Here is a 19,265-nt window from a genome sequence, read left to right on the forward strand (position 1 = left end):
AACATGTGGAAATGAGATCCTAATGTGTGGCCACAACATAATAAGGTGTTGAACTTCTTGTATAATCCCTTCTTACTGAGGTAAATGTAGTTATGATCAGTTAATTTGGATAAATCCTACAGACTGGAGAGTCTTTTGCCCAAAAAGCTTCCTAGCATTCTTTGCGTTTTTTGGGGGGTTTTGTTAATTAATTAACTCATAATTTTCTTATTTATAAATATAATTCTCCTCATAAAGTGTTATTTTACTGTCACAAAATACTCTCACTTTAAATGTGAAGTTTGGATGAATTTTATGTGTTTTGTTATTCCCACCATGATGGTGTTTAGTGTTCAGGTTTATCATTTCACTCTGGAGCCACAGAGGATGACAGAATGGAATATATGTATTAAACCATTAGAGTTTTCAGCAATGGTTGATTCAAGTCCTATATAAGCCATTTATTCCTTATTGTACAAAACAGTTCATTTTATATAATGGAATTGTTACAGTTGATGCTAATACCTTATACAAGGAAGGGTATTAGTATTATTCAAGTTAATCTAACTAATTCAAGAGTAAATAACAGTTGAATTAGTAAAACACTGTCAGCTCTGTTGTAACCATTTAAAACCACTGGACTGTATGAGTTAACATTACTTACTGCAGAGGTGTGAATCACTGAAAATTACAAAGCCTGTTAAGTAACTTTAAAGTTATGAGTTAAGTAGCTTCAACCAATATATATATATATATATATATATATATATATATATATATATATATATATATATATATATATATTTTTTTTACTATAAAAGTAAAGTATGTTTTTTCCTCCTATAAAGTTACCATTTTGGAGATACGAGGTTTTGTTCCAACAACAGAGATACATATAGACATGTATATGTAAATATTAATATCATCATCATCACTTTCATCACTTTTTATTAATATGTATGTATATACATGTATGTATGTATGTGTATATATATATATTTATATATATGTGTGTGTGTGTATACTTAAAGTTCGATGTACCTCTATGACATTTTATTCAGGATGCTCAAGTTTAAGTTTCAGTATTTCGTATTTTTTAGTATTTAATATATGAAATTAAAATGTCACTTCATTGAAGTGAAGCACGTGTAAGAGCAGGGCAGAGATCACACCGATGTGTCGAGTCAGGGAACCGATACCATCCGCGTCCGCCGAGTGTCTCCCCTGAGTGCGTTTCTGCTGTTTTATATCAGCATGCAAACAGTCGCTTTAGTTTTTTTTGTCCGCGCACACACATACTGATAGAGAAACAGCAGCATGGCGAGCGAGGAGAGAGCACAGAGTTCCTCACATCCACCAAGAACAAAGTCAACATCGTGCATGGGGATCCTGCGGGTTTTATTTATTGCAATAATTCACGTGGCACAGGCGAACAAGCAAGGTAACTGTTTTACCGAACTATTACAGTGCGGGTGTTGTTGTGTGGCGAGGGCCTGTCGGGCTCGGTTTTTCCCCTAATGTTTGTTGGCTCTCTAGCTGGCTAACTGCTGCTCAAACTGCAGGCTAACGAGTTAGCATGACAGCAAAGCACTTTCAGTTAACCTGGTAATGCTACAGCCGGACGACAGCTAGCATGTTATGTTTTACCTTTAGACTGCAAAGTAGAGAGCAAATGATTGAAAAATGCCAAGTAACGAGTTATATACGCTCCATTGTATAAGGTAACAATGTCACTTTAGCTAAGTTAGATTTAAAATAGCTAAAGCTAACCAACAAGCAAGCAAACCTTGCCTGGAATAGCTTGATTAGCTAGCTGGTTATTTGTGTTTACTCTCCTAATTCAATTTAGCTATTTAGTGTTTATATCAAATTAAACTTCTAGAGGGACCCCCGTCCTGAGTGTGTTTTTTTCTCAAATGGAGCATAAAATCAAATATGCTGTTTTTGCCTCAAGGTACCGTTTGAAGCTGAAGTAGCTAGCTAGCTAACATTAGCCAAGGTCTAGGTCGAGAGCTTTTTGGCTATCAACGTTAGCCAGCGTTAAAGGCTCAGCAGCTACGTGAGAACCTAGAAGCGTGAGTTTGAATTAAAAACACTTCCTTATTCAAAACGTGTAATTTCACGTATTGGAGCGTTTTTCGTTGGAGTTGACAGGTCGTTAGTTTTCTGTCTCGACCCTGTTATCTCGGTAGGTTGCTTAGCTTAGCTTAGTTTAGCTAAGTAGCTGCCAGAGTTCAGGCCTGTGTTGTCAGCAGTGACATGTCAACCAACTTGGCAAAGGTAGGCGGAGGTCACTTGATAGTCATGATTAGAGGTTTAACTCTGTTCATTTGTGCTGCCTTGAGTCAAGTTAGACTTGTTATAGCTGTATAGAATCGGTCTGTTTAACTTGGCTCTTGGCTACACATTTTCTAAAAAAGTTTCGTGTATGAAAGTCCACAAAGACAACAGAATTGCTTTGTGAGTGGACCAACACTGCAAATAACATTACTGTTCAAGCAAAAATCTTATATGTACTTCTGTTTTGGGTAGGACGTAAGTTGGTCCTGAATAGTTGTGCTTTAACTTTGAATCTGTTGTGGGGCTTTATGTCACACATTGTGTATATGTATGTATGTATGTATATATATATATATATATATATATATATATATATATAAGCCTTATTCTCATGTCAGCCAAATGACATATTTTTGTCTTCATTGCTTGGAAGCTGTCAGTGTTACTCAAGTGAAATGTAATACAGTGGGTACTAGCCTACTTACCTGAACTCCGAAGGCTCGCAACTCTGCTACAATCTAAATATCAACTCACTTTGACAGGGCAGCTGTACCTTTGGTCTTTAGGTTGTTGCATGTGTTGGCAAAGAGTTGGATTAGGACCTCACTGATGTGTCAGGTTTAGATAGCTGGTGGAGGATTTTGTTTATATCTGTCTAGATTGTACACTGTAAATTCATAACTTTAAGAATTTAGGTTTTAGCTAAAGTTCCTGCTACAGAGAAATCTCTACAGGCCTTTGAAGGAGAATAGTGTTTGTCTGTGATAGTAGCTGTGAAGTTTCTGCTCAAGGTAGTGTAATGAGATGGCCTCAGCTTGCTGTTGTATATTGTGTTGCCTGGGATTAAAGTTGAAACATTTGGGGATGGGTCAGGGTAGGTAATTTAAAATCTGTAGTTTTGTTATGAAGCACATAACAGTACAGGCAGATTCAAAATTATGGAGTAGAGATTACAGGGATGTACCAACCATAAAGAAAGTCTGATTGGTTCAAACATTTATGCGAGCAGCTGCTTCTTTGGGCTACGGTTAGCCCAATTTCTGTGTGAACATGTATTTTTCTTTGTAAAGATACAAATCACTGGGATGATTGAGCTCTAGAAACTGTTCAACATGTATCCAGAACACAAATAAAGTTGAAGTAGTTACAGAGGAATGTCAGAGGAATATTTTCTGTTGGTGCTAAACAGCTGGTGAGATTGTAGTGCTGTCAGTAGTTGTTTTTGAACCCCATTTTTGAACTAGTGGTGGCAGAAACCAAATAAAGTTTCTATGTATAGTAGATCCACGTGTCTGCTGAACTTACGTTAAGTTGAATAGTGTTTTTTTTTCTAGTAAGGACGTGATCTTTGCCTAAAGCACACGCAGCATGTTACTCTGCTTTGTAATCCCCAGGATTACTCTGGGTCTTTGGCTAGGCCAGGTGTAGAGCAACTCAGATGTAGTATTAGAGCTATTGTGGATGCAAGTACTAACAGTGGTGGATTACATATCAAAACCGTAGTAGTAGGGCAGGAAAACTTTCTGAAATACTAGTGAGTGCTTTATGAATACTCATAAGGTGATATTACAGAACTGTAATAACAAAACATTATTCTCACCCCAGGAGATATAATATGAAGTAGGAGTGGGCAGTATGGTGATAACTGTTATTGTGACAATGCACTTTTTTGAGCATATTGCATAATTTTTATCAAAGTTTCATTACAAAAAAGCACAATTAGTCCTGATTGATTAGATTTAGTGCAGTATGTGAAATGTTAAATAAAATCATTGTAGTTTGTATCATTTTTTTTTAATTGTAGTCATCCTCATGCTTTTTTGTCTGTACCAGTATATTAAACCTTTAAGTATCATGGTAATATATTTTATTATGTTGCCCATCCCTACTATGAAGTTGGATTCATGGCTTATAAAGATAACTTGCAGTTATCTTTAGATCAGCTTGGACTAGTATGTGTGAGCATTTGCAATGTTTGTTATTGTGAAATTATAAGTGAAGTTGTCTGTGAAAATGATGTGTGTTTGTGAACACATGTTACCCCCATATATCACTGTGGAAGAAGATCCAAGTCACGTGCCTCGTTTTAGCAAATATACTATGGCTAGACTGTTGTCTTTAGAACTTGGTGGACCATGCTGAGAGCCCATAACATTGTTCTTGTTGTAGTTTGTGTGCAGTTGTGGCGGTCCTCACATTTTTTGTTTTGTCTTAGTGGGACATAAATGTTGGAGTGTCATTTGGATTGCTTAAGGATGTTAAAGTAGAAGGCTTAAACAAAGAATAGGCCTGTCAAAATGATTACATAATTGCCTGATAATAATTATTTGAGATAATCACGGTTATTTAATCTGACTACAATTATTTTCCACAGTAGTTAGATTTCACAGTGGTATTGTATTACAACAAGCACAATGTGTGTGAGATACATTTTCATTAGTTGACATGAGCACAATAAATGTAAATAAAGGATATCGCTTCTTCTTTTCTTTTTCTTTTTTCTGACTTACAGTTTTAACTTTTAACTGTGTGCTGTAACATGTTTAGGGGGATGTTTGCTAATTTGATAGCTAGTACAGCCAGTGCTAATGTTTGCATGTATGGTTGCTGAACAAATGTTTTTCACTCATATTTTCATGGTCTTAAGAGAAAAATGTAGTCTTTTGCAATTGTAGACACTCACGCACACCACAGTGCAGTGTAATGTCTCTTGTTAGCTGCAAAATAAAAAGTTAGCTAAGCAAGATAGCTAATAAACCAATTGAGCTCCTTTAGACCTGTACTTTGTTAGTTGCAAAAGAACAAACAAAACAGACATTAATTCAGATTATTTGTACAACAGTATATCGTTGCTGTGAATTTCATCATTGTGACGGGCCTAACAAAGGGCCTAACAAAGTCCTGGTCTCCACCTGTATTGTGCTAAACGTTTTTTTATATTTTTATATGCAAACTCTGCGGCACTAATGTCTCAGTATTGTGAGTCATGACAATATCATATAATTCAAAAAGACTGGGACTTATTTTCTGAAGTTCGAAAATGCCACGCATGCTTTTGGTGTAGGGGCGCACATCAGCGCATGTTCAGAGATGTAGGTCAGTTTGTTTACAGCAGTGTGCGTTCATATTTAGCGGAAAAAGAAGAGTTTCAGAGGAGGTGGAGGGGAGGAGTTAGTTAAAGCAAGTGCTTTGCTCCCACAGTATCACTTGTATGAGATTGTCAGAAATTCCAGGTTCAGAGTCGGAGTGGGCAATATGATATGTTATCGTTATCATGATAACTTGTATTGCAGTATGTTTTTCTAAGTATGTTGTGGGTATTTTCAGAACTTCCTGAACACTGTACAAATGCATAGATCACAAAACAGACAGATTTAGACCAATTACAGAGAGCCTGCAAACAACAGCAGCAAGTGTTTAGTAACAGTAGCTGATTCACTGTCAGACCATTAAGCTGTTATGTTACTTTTTGCATTTTATTCATTCCAGTTGTATCATTAACCTCAGTAAAATGAACTCTTGAGACACATTGTACATCATGAAAATGTCAAGTATTGCAATTTGCTTTTTTTTTTTTGCAGTATCGTCCACACTTGGTTCAGAGATTACTGTATTACTGTAGTGGACTAAATCCCACACCTCACACATTGTGTGTGTGAAGCTGACATATGCAAACCCACTGTAGCTCATGACTTCACCTGACAATTTTTTGACTACTTTTTTCTGTACAGGCCGTTTTCCTATTTGTTTAAACAAATAATTGTGGTGACACTGTATGTGCTCTCAGTTGCCCTGTGTTTGTCAGCTTGCTCTATATGTAGTCTGTCTAGCTTGTCTCTTCACTATTCAGGGACGAAGTGCAAATTCAGAATTTGATTCTCCTTAAAAATGGTAATTTTGTCTTTTAAAAATCTGGTGTTGTCAAGCTTCTATTGGGATGTGTACTTCATGAATCATGTTCATTATCATTGTTCCATTTGCCCAACAAGATCAGTGTAGGAATATAATTAATTAAGGCTTTATCTTGTAATAACTTCTAACCGTAAGATAATAAATGCATAAAGTATTGTATGATGTAGTGTGTATTGAGTTTGGGGCTGCACAATTGGTTTATCATTGGCACGATGAAAATGAATTGTCTGTACAGTGTGTTGTAATTTAAAGGCAAGTAACAGTTGCCATATAAGACAAAATATTTTCAGTATTTTTGACCCACAGCTTGTTGTAAATCGGGGCAAAATAGCTTAGCCCTGCATCCAAGCACGTAAATCTAAAACATTGAAATATAGTTTGTATCATGATAAATGTGTCTTCATCTTTACCTATTAGAGTTTGACTGACTTGACTTGACTTGACTTGACTTGACTTGATTTAAATCATTTGCTTTTCCTGTTTCATCGTTCAGTACTGTTGAAGCCCAAAGCTATAGACACATTTAATTAGTGGTTTAAGGAATATGCAGTCTAATATGAAAACCGGATGTATGGGGCTCCTGGTTGACATTTTGAGTGGTGGTGTCATGTCATGAGATTGAATGTGTTTTTTGCACCACTGCTTCTCTTTGACTTCCTGTTTGATCCTGTCAAGATATGTCTAGTCCCCTCTATGCTTAAGCTGCATTTTTGCCCATAGTTTTATCAGTAATCTTAGTTGTCAGACTTATTTATTTAATCATTGGTTGATTGATTGATTGATTGGATTGTTTGTATCCTCATTAGCTGTATGAAGCTAACAGCTACTCCCCCTGGGGTCCACATGAACATATAACAAGTACATAAAAATCATTACGGTCAATTACACATATATTATATGACCCTACCATATATTATATGACTTTACCAACTCCAAACCTGGGGACCCCCTACCTGAATAGTTTTACCTGAAACACCTGATCCAACTGATCAGCTAATTATCAAGCCCTTCATGAGCTGATCAAGTGTGTTGGAGCAGGGAATAGTTGAACTATGCTGGGCAGGAGGATATTTAGTTTTTTTTTAAGGTTTGATGAATTGAAACACAAAAGCAAAAAGGTAGCCATAATGACACATAAAAACACAGTGCAATGATTTTTATTCAGCATTGCACGAATTTATTCAGCTGAAATAAAATCCAATTAAATGAGCCTAATCATACTCTCTTTGTAATGAAACGTAGTTGGTCAGTGTTCTTCAAGTACTGGTAATGCACATGAAGAAAAGGATATTGTGACATAAAGTGGCACAAATTATCATCATAACAATCAGTGTTGTCATTGCACACCTCTACCCAAGACTGGAGTTGAGAAGCACTGCCCTCACTGATTTATCACATAGCAGGCATACCACTTTCATAAAATGGAATTCATGCAATAAAGGACAGGCCACTGTGTTTAGTTGTTTAGTACGGACGTTTTAAAATCTTTTTCTCAAGTGTAAGAATGAAAATATGACCTAGTCTACTCAAACCTTTTATAGTTCATACATAATATTTGATGTTTGCGAGGTAATGATGATTTTATGATTAGGCTACATTCGTTGTAAACATGTGGATGCTAGATATAGTTTAGCACTTTATGTTTTGTGTGGTATAATTTTGCATGATTCTGTAGTATTTACCAGTTCATTTTAAAGAACCTTTTGCAGTAAGCCCTGTGCTGTTTAAAACCTCAAAGCTGGTTCATTTTGTGTGCATTAGAAATTGATTTTAGGCGGCTTGAGAAACTGTGTTGAAGTGTTGCTGACTTAAGCGCTTTAGTGCAACTGAAACTTTGGTGGGGGATGGAGTGTGTGTGTGTGTGTGTGTGTGTGTGTGTGTGTGTGTGTGGCTCATGCAAAGCTTCTCTCTGGCATATAGATGTCAGATGAAGATTCCCAGCTCTGAATATTTATCCACTTCAGAAAAGGGCAAAAAGTCACAAACGAGGAGAGTTGTTGGTGTGTGATTCATTGGGCTTACTTAAACCTTTGTCTTTGTATAGCAGAGTGTGTAGTTGGGGATTAACCTCAGGACATATTAATATACAAGGTAATGATTTGATTAGGACTGTCATGATTTGAGTTGGCAATATGTATGATGATCGTAAGTTTCAAATGCTCTCTCTTGCATTAAGATGAAGTCTGATAGGCACACTCATTTATATGTTATATATTTTTGTTGCATAATGTTTTGCTTTTACTGTTTACTGTCTTCTTGGTCTCAGCCTCAGATGCTCAGCCCACAAAGGTACATGAATTAGTATGTGATATATATTGCATGTTAAGCTGACCACAGCTGTTGAGGTTTTGTCAGTTGCATTCAACGTGTGTACATGCGTCTGTGCATCTGTCTGGCGGGAAACATGTTTTTGATGTTGTGACCTAAGCTTTTGGGTGCAACTTAGTAGTAACTTAAAAGAGTTTGTGAAGTTTACGCCATCTTTAAAAGTTGTTGCATTTTCTCAGAGGCCTTTAGGAGCTAGTAAATTAGATATACGTGTGTATTTTGACACGTACCACTTTATTTCCTGTGGGCGAGTTGGTTGTAGCATTGTTTTAAAAATTGCCAACGGTTTGTGGCTGGTTAGTTTGCATGTCAGTCAAATGATCATTTTCTGTCGAATTAGACTGTTCTTGGTCACAGTAAGTGACAAAATGCACCAGGCTCTGATGATAGACAGAAGTCTGACTTATGAGACTACTTTCTGTTCTAACCTAAAGCAGATTGACTTGATATCAGGGGGGGTTTGCTGATGTGCAAAAATAGATGTAAACAAAGTTTATTTAAAGACTTAAAGAATGTTTATCATTCTAGAGAAGAAGTAGAAAAAGAATTAAAAAATTACAGCTAAGTAACATCATAAATGTGGATGTGTAGTGAAACGTTAGCAGCAGACTACATTGAGGCCAATTTTTATTATTGTAATGGAATGTCGTCTGTTGCCTGCTTACAATGAACACGATGCAAAGTTTTTCTTTGAAGATATTTTTTTGAACATTTAACTAAAAAGACATGGTAAATGCATCTTAGATGTTAATGAACAGTTAAGAGAGCTGAACTGGGCTAGACTTCATGACTAAATGGTGACCTCAAGGTAGTTTGTGCAGGGCTGCAGTTGTGACATGTTGGTCTCCTTTTAAAAAAAAAGAAAATCCTAATCATCTGATTCTTAGCATTCGTCACACTCAGCAGTCTTTTAAAGTGGAAAGTTACTGGGAAGTTACTGTTGCTTTGGCTGTATGCAGACAGCAGGCTGTAATCTCGAAATAATATTTGTTTTTCTTCTTGACTTTATCACATTGTTGTGATTACACAAGCTGCCGGCTGCTTCTTTGTGTAATACCCAAGTCATAATTGAAAAGATCTGGTCGGTGTGATTTTATTTGCTGTTTGAATATTAGTGAAAAGACTAGATACATATTGATGCATGAGCAAAAATGAGACTTGACGACTTGACTGCTTGCCTGCAGTGCTCTCAATGCTAGTCTACAGTACCTTGAAAAAGTGTTTGACCATCTAAGAAAAGCAAAGCTATTTCTGGCAGTAAATGTTCATTTCCCTGAAAAAACTGACAGTGTGTTGGCTTAACCATTTCTAAACCTGTCCTAAAGGAAGCCCTGTATTTGTACTTATGATCTGATAACTAGTAAATCTAGTCAAATGTCCTGCTGATGGAATTAATCAAATCTATGCACTGGCTGGAGTGCACCAAGAATGAACCAAACTTCTGTCTGTTTTCTTCTAAAACAGTATGATATTAATAACCTTTTTGAAAACTAAAAAGCTTTTATTTTGTGCTTTTATTCAATTATTGAATATTGTTTTACTGGCAAAAATACACTTACAAGAAATACACTACCTAGATAAATAAATCAATTTTCATGACTTGCCTCAAATATTTGCACAGTACTGTGTATGTACAAAGAAATGACATTTAACTGACAAAGGAACAACAAAGGATAGTGTTTATTAGGAAAATGAAAGAGACTGTTTCAACTTGATATGTCAAGAAATTGTTGAATGTTGATTAAATGATTCATAATCAAAATTAAGGATGATGGTGTAATTTTTTTTTTGCCTCCTCAGGCCTAATACTTCTGAGAACTTTTTATTTCAATGTGTGGACACACAAAGACTGTTGAGTTGTACAAGTGTAGAGCTTAGCATGACCTGTCTCTCCCACTATAAACTTCACTAGAGTTACACCACTCAGCTGTCTAATAATAGCGTTAGGAGTTCAGTGATATGGTGCTGAATTTGAAAACTGAGTAGCTTGGAGAGGCCTTGCTTTTGTTCAATTTCTAAATTTCTAAATGCACTGTAACTTTCATTAGAAAAATGAAAGTATACTGAGGCAGATAAAGCTGTCAAACTGATTGTGTGATTAGCTGGTTTATCAAACTAAAGAAACAAAAACTAACCTTTTACCTACTGACCAAAGGATTATTTTTCTGTGTCATTTCCATTTTCCTCTATATGTGGGCATTACGTGGAATTTATTTGGAAGGGCTAAAAAAAAAGCAAATTTGAATCAGTTGACTATTTTGTGGATGATCAAATACCAAGATAAATATGAGAAACCAGAGTCATTAACTAAAGGGGTTGTTTGAAATAGTAGTGAAGGTACTTGGTGCATTGTTATTTATTTATTTTTTTTTAATTTTTTTTTATAGACAATTATTAAACTTACGTATGTTACCTGCTTAGACTGTGTAAGATGACTGCAGACTTGGTCAGTGTGGCCTGATGTTATTGAGCTGATCATATTTAGAGTTTGGTGCTTTTTTATAAGTCTGTCTGTTATGTCTTATGTCTGTCTATTACCTGGCCAGTGAGATCAACAAGTCTCTTGTTCATTTAAAAGCTCAGTAAGCTTTCCCTTTTCCTTTTTTTTTTTTCCTAGTGAAATGGAAAGTGAATAATGATTTTAGTAGAGTTCTTTTAGACTAATCACAGTGAAAATCTTAAATTGTAACAATTATAGTGCACTAAAATTGAAACATTTTAGACTTTCCAGATGTTGAATATAATAATAGAGGTAAGCTCTACATACAGTATTTTTTTGTTTGTTTCTGTTTCTTCCCTTTCTTAACAGCAGTATGCTAATTACTTTTGCCTGGGTATAACTACATACACTGAACCTTTTTTTACAGCACATAGAAAGCCTAATGTGACTTCTCCTGCATCCTTTCATTACACTGAAAGCCTGTCAAACATATCATTGTAGTGCCATAAATGTACTGTGTACATTATCATGATAAATGATGTCACGATATGCATTTCTGAGCATATTGTGGATATCATCAGTACTTAAAAACATTGCACAAGTGAATGTTTCATTACAAAGAGAGCATAATTAGTCATGTTTTCATTGGACATTGTGTAATGATTTAGCTGTTAAGATTCATTGCATTCATTCACACTAACAGTTACTTAATCCTAAATAGGTTACTCTGTATCGGACTCCATATTGGCGAGTACTAAAAAATATGTACTTGTACTCGGACTGCAAAAATAGTATTGATGCAGGCCTAATGCCCACCCCTACTGTAGACTTTTATTCTATTGGCCTGCTTGACTGAGTTAAGCATATTGTCATAGGTGAATGTCAAATAAGTGCAAAAGGGATTCATACCAAACATGATGTGCAGTGCAGGCTGTAAACCAAAACTCAGATGTGAGTCTCTTTTGGTTGGAATTTTTAAAAAAATCATACCAAAGGCAACACCCTTGCTAAATCTGATCACTGACTCACTTTACCTCTCACTTCTGTTCATCGAGACAGAAAAATACTTCTTTTTGCATTTGCTTGTTCAGTGACTTCAGTGCTGCTGTAAAAAGTCATATTTGTTTTTAAAATTTGGAGCTGAGGTACGAATGTGCTTTAACTGGTTTGGACTTTATGATTACTACATCCGTTTTGACCTTTTTGTGCTGTGGTGGCCTCCTGTAGTGTTACTTGGGTCTGAGGACCATTTTTAGTATCTCCAGGAAGTCTGCTAAAACCATATCTGTCCAAACAAAGCACTCTGTCACTATGTAATTACACTGTTCTGTACAGGTCAGATATCTCAAATGATGATGCATTGAGGTACACTCCGGCTGTAAAGGATGCCGAGATGGCTGTAATGACCCCCTCTTTCTTCAGGCCTTTGTGTTGTGTGATGAGTAATGGTGTCTGAATTTGATGCTCTCCCAGAGTGCCACTTAACACTCTTATCAGTCTGTATGGCATTGTATTCTGATACCCAAACCTCATGGGAATATGTTCTTTGTCTGTCTACAGCTTTCATCCAGTCAAACAAAATCTTGGAGGTACTACATTTTGGGGATGGAGGTCTCTTGCAGGTAAGCCTTGGGTAGACACATTTTCACATTTGAAGTTCACAGGTGAAAGTCTCCAGGATGTTGCTCGAACAAAAGAAAAATTCAATTTTAACGATCTATGAATGAGCAAAGTTTGCTAATGTTGCATTTTTTTGCATACCAATTTCATTTGTCCTCTTCAAAGGAATGGTTTGGCAAAAAATCAGCTGTAAACCATTTCCGACTTAGGTGTAGATCAGTCATGAGGTTTTCTTCTTTAGATTAGCACTTGAGCTACAAGACTAATGTTGCTAACAACGATACACGTCAGTATTCACCCAGATAGGAATGCAATTTTTTTTTTGACCGTTAACCGACCTTTATTAGTCTGTGATTAATCATTGACTGACAAACACACTTTATTGAATACATAACCACAGCATAATGTAAAAAATATCACAGTAATGTAATGTTGTCTGCTTGCTTATGTTTACCACACATTATTAGCCCAAGGTAACGAACATATAGGACTTGACCGGGGATAGCTTGAAGTTCATCATTTAAACAGCAGTCCACATAAAACTGATAGCTTGCAGCTTACAAACTTTTTTTTTTTTACTACAGAGTCCAACCATTCGTTAACAAACACATTTGTTTGTATATAACTGTGAAAACTGATCAAAAATGAGCAAAATTTCTCTGTGCACTACAGTGCTGCGATAATCTGCTTTAGGCAACCAGTGTTGTGCCTAATTCTGACTCCTCTGCTGAATCTGACTCCCTGTCGCATGTGCACACGTCACAGGGACATAGGGACACTATATTACATTAGAGGTTTATTGTTTTTTTTTATACACATTTATCTTCAGTTAGAACATTGAAGATTAACAGTACATAAAATAAACAGTAAACAACAGAGGTCACAAGCATAGTCGGTGGCATCCATATTCCTGCATGTGTACACACAAATGGGAGTTGGAATTTAGCACAAGAAGGAAAAAAAAAATGGGCGGCTATTGGCTTTTTTGTAGTGTTTTGTAGTATTATTGTTATTACCAAACATCTTGGCTGATCGACTACATCTGGGGGGAAAAGTGGGAAAATTGTGTAAATTGTTGGGTTTTTTTCCAAACTATTCCTTTGATCTGTGCGTAAATAGGAGGAGCAAGAAAGATTTTTCTGTGCTACTGTTTTTCCAGTCAAAATCCCAAGAGCTATAGTTGAACAAGTATTCAAGCAATATATAGTCAAGTGTTGACAGACCGTTCCAAAACTCCAAGGGACTTTTCTGTTTATCTAGTGGCATGGCTTATGCGTATTGGTGAGGAGTGCTGAGCTCAATTGGCAAGCATCATTTGTTGACCCATCATGTGCATAATTTTTTTTTATTCTTCTCTCTCTCTCTCTCTCTCTCTCTCTCTCTCTCTCTCTCTCTCTCTCTCTCTCTCTCATTGTCATTGTCTCAAAGCTACATGCTCTACTTAAAAGTAGACCCTGATGGCTGCTTAAAGGAGCTTTTTTGGTAATGAGTGTGAAGAGCTTTCTTTCTAAAGGTTCTATACCAACTGAATTGTTTTTTTTTGTTGTTTTTTTTTATTTGGCCCCTTCTTCTAGAAGCGTATGCCCAAGCCCAAACCATTAAATGTCCAATTTGTCTCACTTCCACGTGTTTCTCTTTACAGGCAGAGTCTGACATTGACCTTAGCTCATATCATCAAAAAAGGTAAGAACTATTTTTTTTTCTTTTTTTTTTTCTTCTCTATTATCTGCATTCAGTTCAGCACATGGCTCACATTAGGTTGGCCATGCATTCATTGGGTTTTTAACAAAGCAGATGAGCTCAATATTCATACCAAACAAAAAGAAGCCATGTCTCAGTGAAACAGTAACATAGTAGTAAAACTGTAATAGTAAAACTTTATGCTCATTTATGAATCATAGGTTTCATTAACTCACAGTCCATGGTTTACTTTCTCATTTTGAATCATCACTACCTGATCATTTAAGTTACTTATTAATAGGCTTGTCATTCAGTTACCAAAAAGAATAAGTAAGGTCATTTTTCCTTTTTAGGATTGATTTAAAACTATCGTGTGTGTATATTCATAAGCATTTATTTGTTAAAAAAAATATTAGAACAAATACAAATAAATAAATAAATTGTCATGTGATCTCTGTTTGTGTGTAATTACTTAGCATAATTAATTTTAAACTTTTTTTTTCGAGAAAACTATTTGCAGTTTTATTTTCTATACCTGATTTGGCTAACCAGTTCTTGGTTTATATTAAATCAGTTGTGCTGCTGATGAAAAAGTGCTGGAGTGCACTGAGAAATTAGAACCAAACTTGTGTTCTTCTGTGTTCTTCTAACCAAGATGAAAAAAGCAAATGAAAAAATCGCAACTTTTAATGTATTTGTGTTTAGTTGTATTTATTCTAATGTTTACTGCTGAGATAAATAGTTTTTCTTCGTTGTTTTTGCACAGTATTCCTTTTGAGATGTAAGAATGCAGCAGAGCAGTGTGTTATCTCTTTGGAGGGAGCTGCCTTTTATGTAATTATTTCATGCTTGCTTTGGATTCCTCAATCCGGTAGAACAACTCCAGCATACTAGGCAACCGGTTCACTCGCTTAACCAATCAAAAGTGTCCAGCTCAGGGCATTGGCGGCCAGCTCTGATTGGTTAGGCTTGTATTCCTTGGTTTGTCATCTTTGCTGTTGGTTGAGATGAACACACCCTTAGGGAGGCCAACCTCAAGTAACATAATGCTCATGTTGTATTCATAGAGGTAAAATGAGGAATACCTCTAGCACCAAGACATTGTGTCGTATCCACGCTAAACCTGCGTTAATAAAGTGGTCTGTTTGATAATATGCAAAATCTGAAATATGTTACATGTTTATTCTACCAACATAACTTATCACACTCACAAAGACTTTTCTTTATAAGATTTTAAGATGTCACACTGTTTGTAATAGTTGCATGTACACTATCAGAGAACTATATTTTCTGAACTTTTAGCGTACTTGCTGAACTTTGTCTTCTGATAATAGAACTTTTATCGCAGGCAGTAATCCCTGTGTCTTTGTACCCTAGTGCCATGCACACGTGCACAATGACAGGTGCTTAGAGCTGCTTTTAAAAGGTTGCTTTCATTTTTAGCTCTTTTCCTCTTGCTGTGGTTTAGCAGTCACCTCACCAGCCAGGCTAACTCGTCCTCTATGCACACTGTATCTCTCTAATCGTGGATATCTACAAACGCAGTCAAAAACACCACATCTTCCCGTTCACCCTCTTTTAGTCTGTCAGTGGAAATGTGTAGAAAAAAGTATTTACCCTTCATATTCAAGGAAGAGATTTTCATTTGAGTTCTGCAAAAATAAATCACTATGGTTACGTTGACCACTTGCCTCTAAGTACCACCTTTTCCTCAAATTATTTTTGAATCAAAGAGAAAAATCCCCACCCACTGCAAGTTTTCATGCTTATTCGAAAAAAGATTTGTTCTCATGAAAACTCTTTCAGGGAGAAGGTAACACTATTAGAGCAACACTGTCACATAAATTAAATAAGAAGGTTATTAATTGTAGATTAAATGGCCAAAAAAAAAAGTGTATAGTTAAGATGGTGCTTTTTTCTTTGTAGGAACTTTAAGTAGTTAAACACAGAACAAAACAGTTAGGTGTGAACCTGCAACATAATGGTTCATAACCCAGCTCTCTGTGGCTCTGCTCAAATACACAGTGGTAAACTTATCCTCAAAGGACCTGTGGTAAGCTAAAGAGTTGAGGGCTGCACTGTCTTAGCCAAAATGTTTGGGCTGATAGTTTCACTCATTGAGAAATACCGAAAGCCAGAGAGACTGTGCCTTTAGCCAAGTTGGAGGACTTTGCCAGACTGGCAAATTACTAATGCATAACTTTGATTGCTCTGTTGTTGGTTTTGCATTGCCTGTATAGTTGAAATGCTTGCATTATTATATAAACGTCTCCACACAGCCTCTTGCTTAATAGACTCTAGGTCTCCTCTACCTTAGAACCTGTTGTACCCATGTAGCATTAACATGTATTTCCTGTCTGGATTGTATCTAGATATACTTTGGTCTGATGCCATTTACACCTTTCACTAAAATGCATCCCCAGTTTAACCAGATAAGATCAGATTTTACTTTTTCCGTGTAAAAAGCGAATCAACATGCGTGTCATCTCTCTTTTACTTTTAAGTCACAATATGATTCTCCTAATTTGACTGGGACATTTTCATCAGCCCAGAATGGAAGAAGGTCTTTCTGGATTTCTTGATAATTCCAGCCTCACGTGTCCTCCATCTTTCGTTTTTATTGGCCTCTTCTGCTAGTTAGCACTAAGCAGATGCACTTCCACTCAAATAGTTGTACACAGATATTGAAAAAATCATTGTTTTGAATTTGGTCAAGATCTGTTTCTCACCACCTATGAATGAGGTTCATGTGATCACATTGTCATTTGATCCCAATGTGTTTTGGTGGTATTTACGCTTGGCTTTTCATGTGGTCATCTAAAATCCCAAAAATTCTTGAGTTTTATATCTTCACCTGTATTTATTTTTAAAGAATATTTCACATTTTTATAATGGTTATGTGGTCTTGTGAACCACATACACAGGCTCTTTTTCATAGTGTGGCTTGAAGGCCTTTATATATATATATATATATATATATATATATATATATATATATATATATTGATCTCTGTGCTGATCGTACCTCATTCAAAAAGCATTCTGAGCTGATACTCTCTTCAAAACTTCGCTGTGAACGGGAGGAGCTGAACTACTATAGTCTGAATAGGTGGAGAAGTGTAAATGTGTTGATTATGGTGACATTTGCTGCATACGTGTACAGACTGTGCTGACTTTATAAACTAAAACAATGTTTAAAAAAAAAGTTCAGAAAGTGAGGAAAAGTTTGTTTTCTGTCATATAGGGACTTTAAATGTCATTCAGTTCCCCAGTTACTTCAGATTTTGTTTCCTAATCCTTTAGATTTGTATGGTTGAAAATTCAACTATATTGGTCAGACTTCAAGAGCCCAGCTCAGGTGGCTCTGTATTGTACATGAGACAGGTCTGTACCTCTGTTTCCTGCAACACTACTTTGATGTCCATGACTCCTGCATTGGGCCTTCTAGCCAGGGGTTCCTTTGATGTGGAATTTTCCCAATTGGCAAAAGTTGAAAAAAATTGTGGAAAATGGTATACTGTTCATGTTCAGGCTTTAAAACAGATGTGGCAGAGTATGCATTTTTAACCTCTACAGTTCTTACCGGTTTATGATTAATGTCTAAATTGTTGTTGCTGCAATAATCAAATGCAGTGTGTTTAGAAACTGAAATAATGACTGACACTCTTGATTACATTTGCAGTCGAGTAGCTATCAGTGTACAGATTTTGATGATTAATCAATAATGGTAGTTTTAAACAAAGGCAATGAACATGGGCTTAGCTGAACAATAGAAGCCATGCATAGACTTTCAAAGATTCCAGAATAATTTACTGAAAAGAGATAATCCAGGAAGCCTATAAAATTAAAAAAAATAACTCTTGGTGGAAGAAAAGTGTATATGTTCACTTTTTCACATTGTGAGACCAGTAGGAGAGTTTCAGATATGCATTATTATTAAGATTGACAACTAATCCTTGTTGTTTAATTGAGAAGGTTAATTAATAATTTGTAGTCAATGAAATGAGTGAGGAATTAAGTAATGTAATATAGTCATATAGTGGCTGTAACACTGAATAGTAGGGAATGAAACCTCAATGATTGTTTTATGTACTAACTCTAGACTCTAAATGTCTTTATAATCCGGTGTGAAGATGGATGTTTATGAAACAGTATGTTGTAGCTCATGGTAGCATACATGCACTTGGGTGTGGTGAGACGATTCTCTGAGTAAATCCTCTTTTGCTTGGCTCTGTTTGCCTGTGTTGCCGGTAAACATAATCTGATCGTGTAGGGAACGGCTGGTGTGGTGTGAGTGTTTCATGCTGTCAGACGAGTTTGGTGGGTTTAAGTTGTTGTTTTCCACCTGATGCTTCTGATGGAGAGACATCTTCGTCAGAGCTATGTGTACGAACAGTACTGTGCAAAAGGCAGCCAAAAAAACCCTTATCTTAGCAGCAAGTATGTTTGCCTTAAAAAAAAAAAAGCACAACAGAAGAAATACAATTAAAGTAAAACTGTAAAAAGTAAATAGAAAAAAAATATTGGTCAGTTCAACTGACAAAAAATATTTTTGTGATAATGTGCAGTTTTGTTTATTCAGTTTAGTTTATTAAACTAAAGTAAGTACTTATTATGAAACAATTCAAAGCAAATATATTTAGTTTAGATGAACAAAAGCAATATTTTACATCAATTCAAACCTCAGACACTTCAAATATAATCCTACCCTGGAGGCCTGTCACAATTGTTGCATAATCACCTGACTGCAATTATTTGAGATAATCGCTATTATTTAGTCTGACCACAGTTATTTTCTACAATTTATTAGATTTCACAGTCGTAACAAGTCCAAAGTGCTTTTTCATGTGTTTCAAGTGTTTTTCGGTTATATTTCACAGAATTAAGAGAAGCATGTAAGCTTTGGTTGACTTTGTGTAACACTAGAAACTTGCTCTGGACACTACATTGTAAAATCTCTAGTTAGTTGCTCAGGAAAGAGTTGGCTAAGCAAGACTAGCTAATAAGCCAGTTTAGCTTTTTAACA

General features: G+C 35.9%; 1 protein-coding gene across 4 annotated transcripts in view; it reads left to right on the forward strand.

Annotated features, from left to right (window-relative positions):
* Positions 1-1,223: 1,223 nt before the first annotated feature.
* tmem131 (transmembrane protein 131) overlaps positions 1,224-19,265 on the forward strand; it is a 51,162-nt gene continuing 33,120 nt past the window's right edge. For all 4 annotated transcript variants that reach the window (XM_036570308.1, XM_036570309.1, XM_036570310.1 and 1 more), the window contains exons 1-3: positions 1,224-1,420; positions 12,500-12,561; positions 14,202-14,242. In XM_036570308.1, the coding sequence (XP_036426201.1) occupies positions 1,297-1,420; positions 12,500-12,561; positions 14,202-14,242 (227 nt within the window). In that variant the 5' untranslated portion in view covers positions 1,224-1,296. The remainder of the gene's footprint in view (positions 1,421-12,499; positions 12,562-14,201; positions 14,243-19,265) is intronic.

The sequence above is a fragment of the Colossoma macropomum genome, unplaced genomic scaffold (assembly GCF_904425465.1).
Source record: "Colossoma macropomum unplaced genomic scaffold, Colossoma_macropomum, whole genome shotgun sequence".
NCBI lineage: Eukaryota > Metazoa > Chordata > Actinopteri > Characiformes > Serrasalmidae > Colossoma > Colossoma macropomum.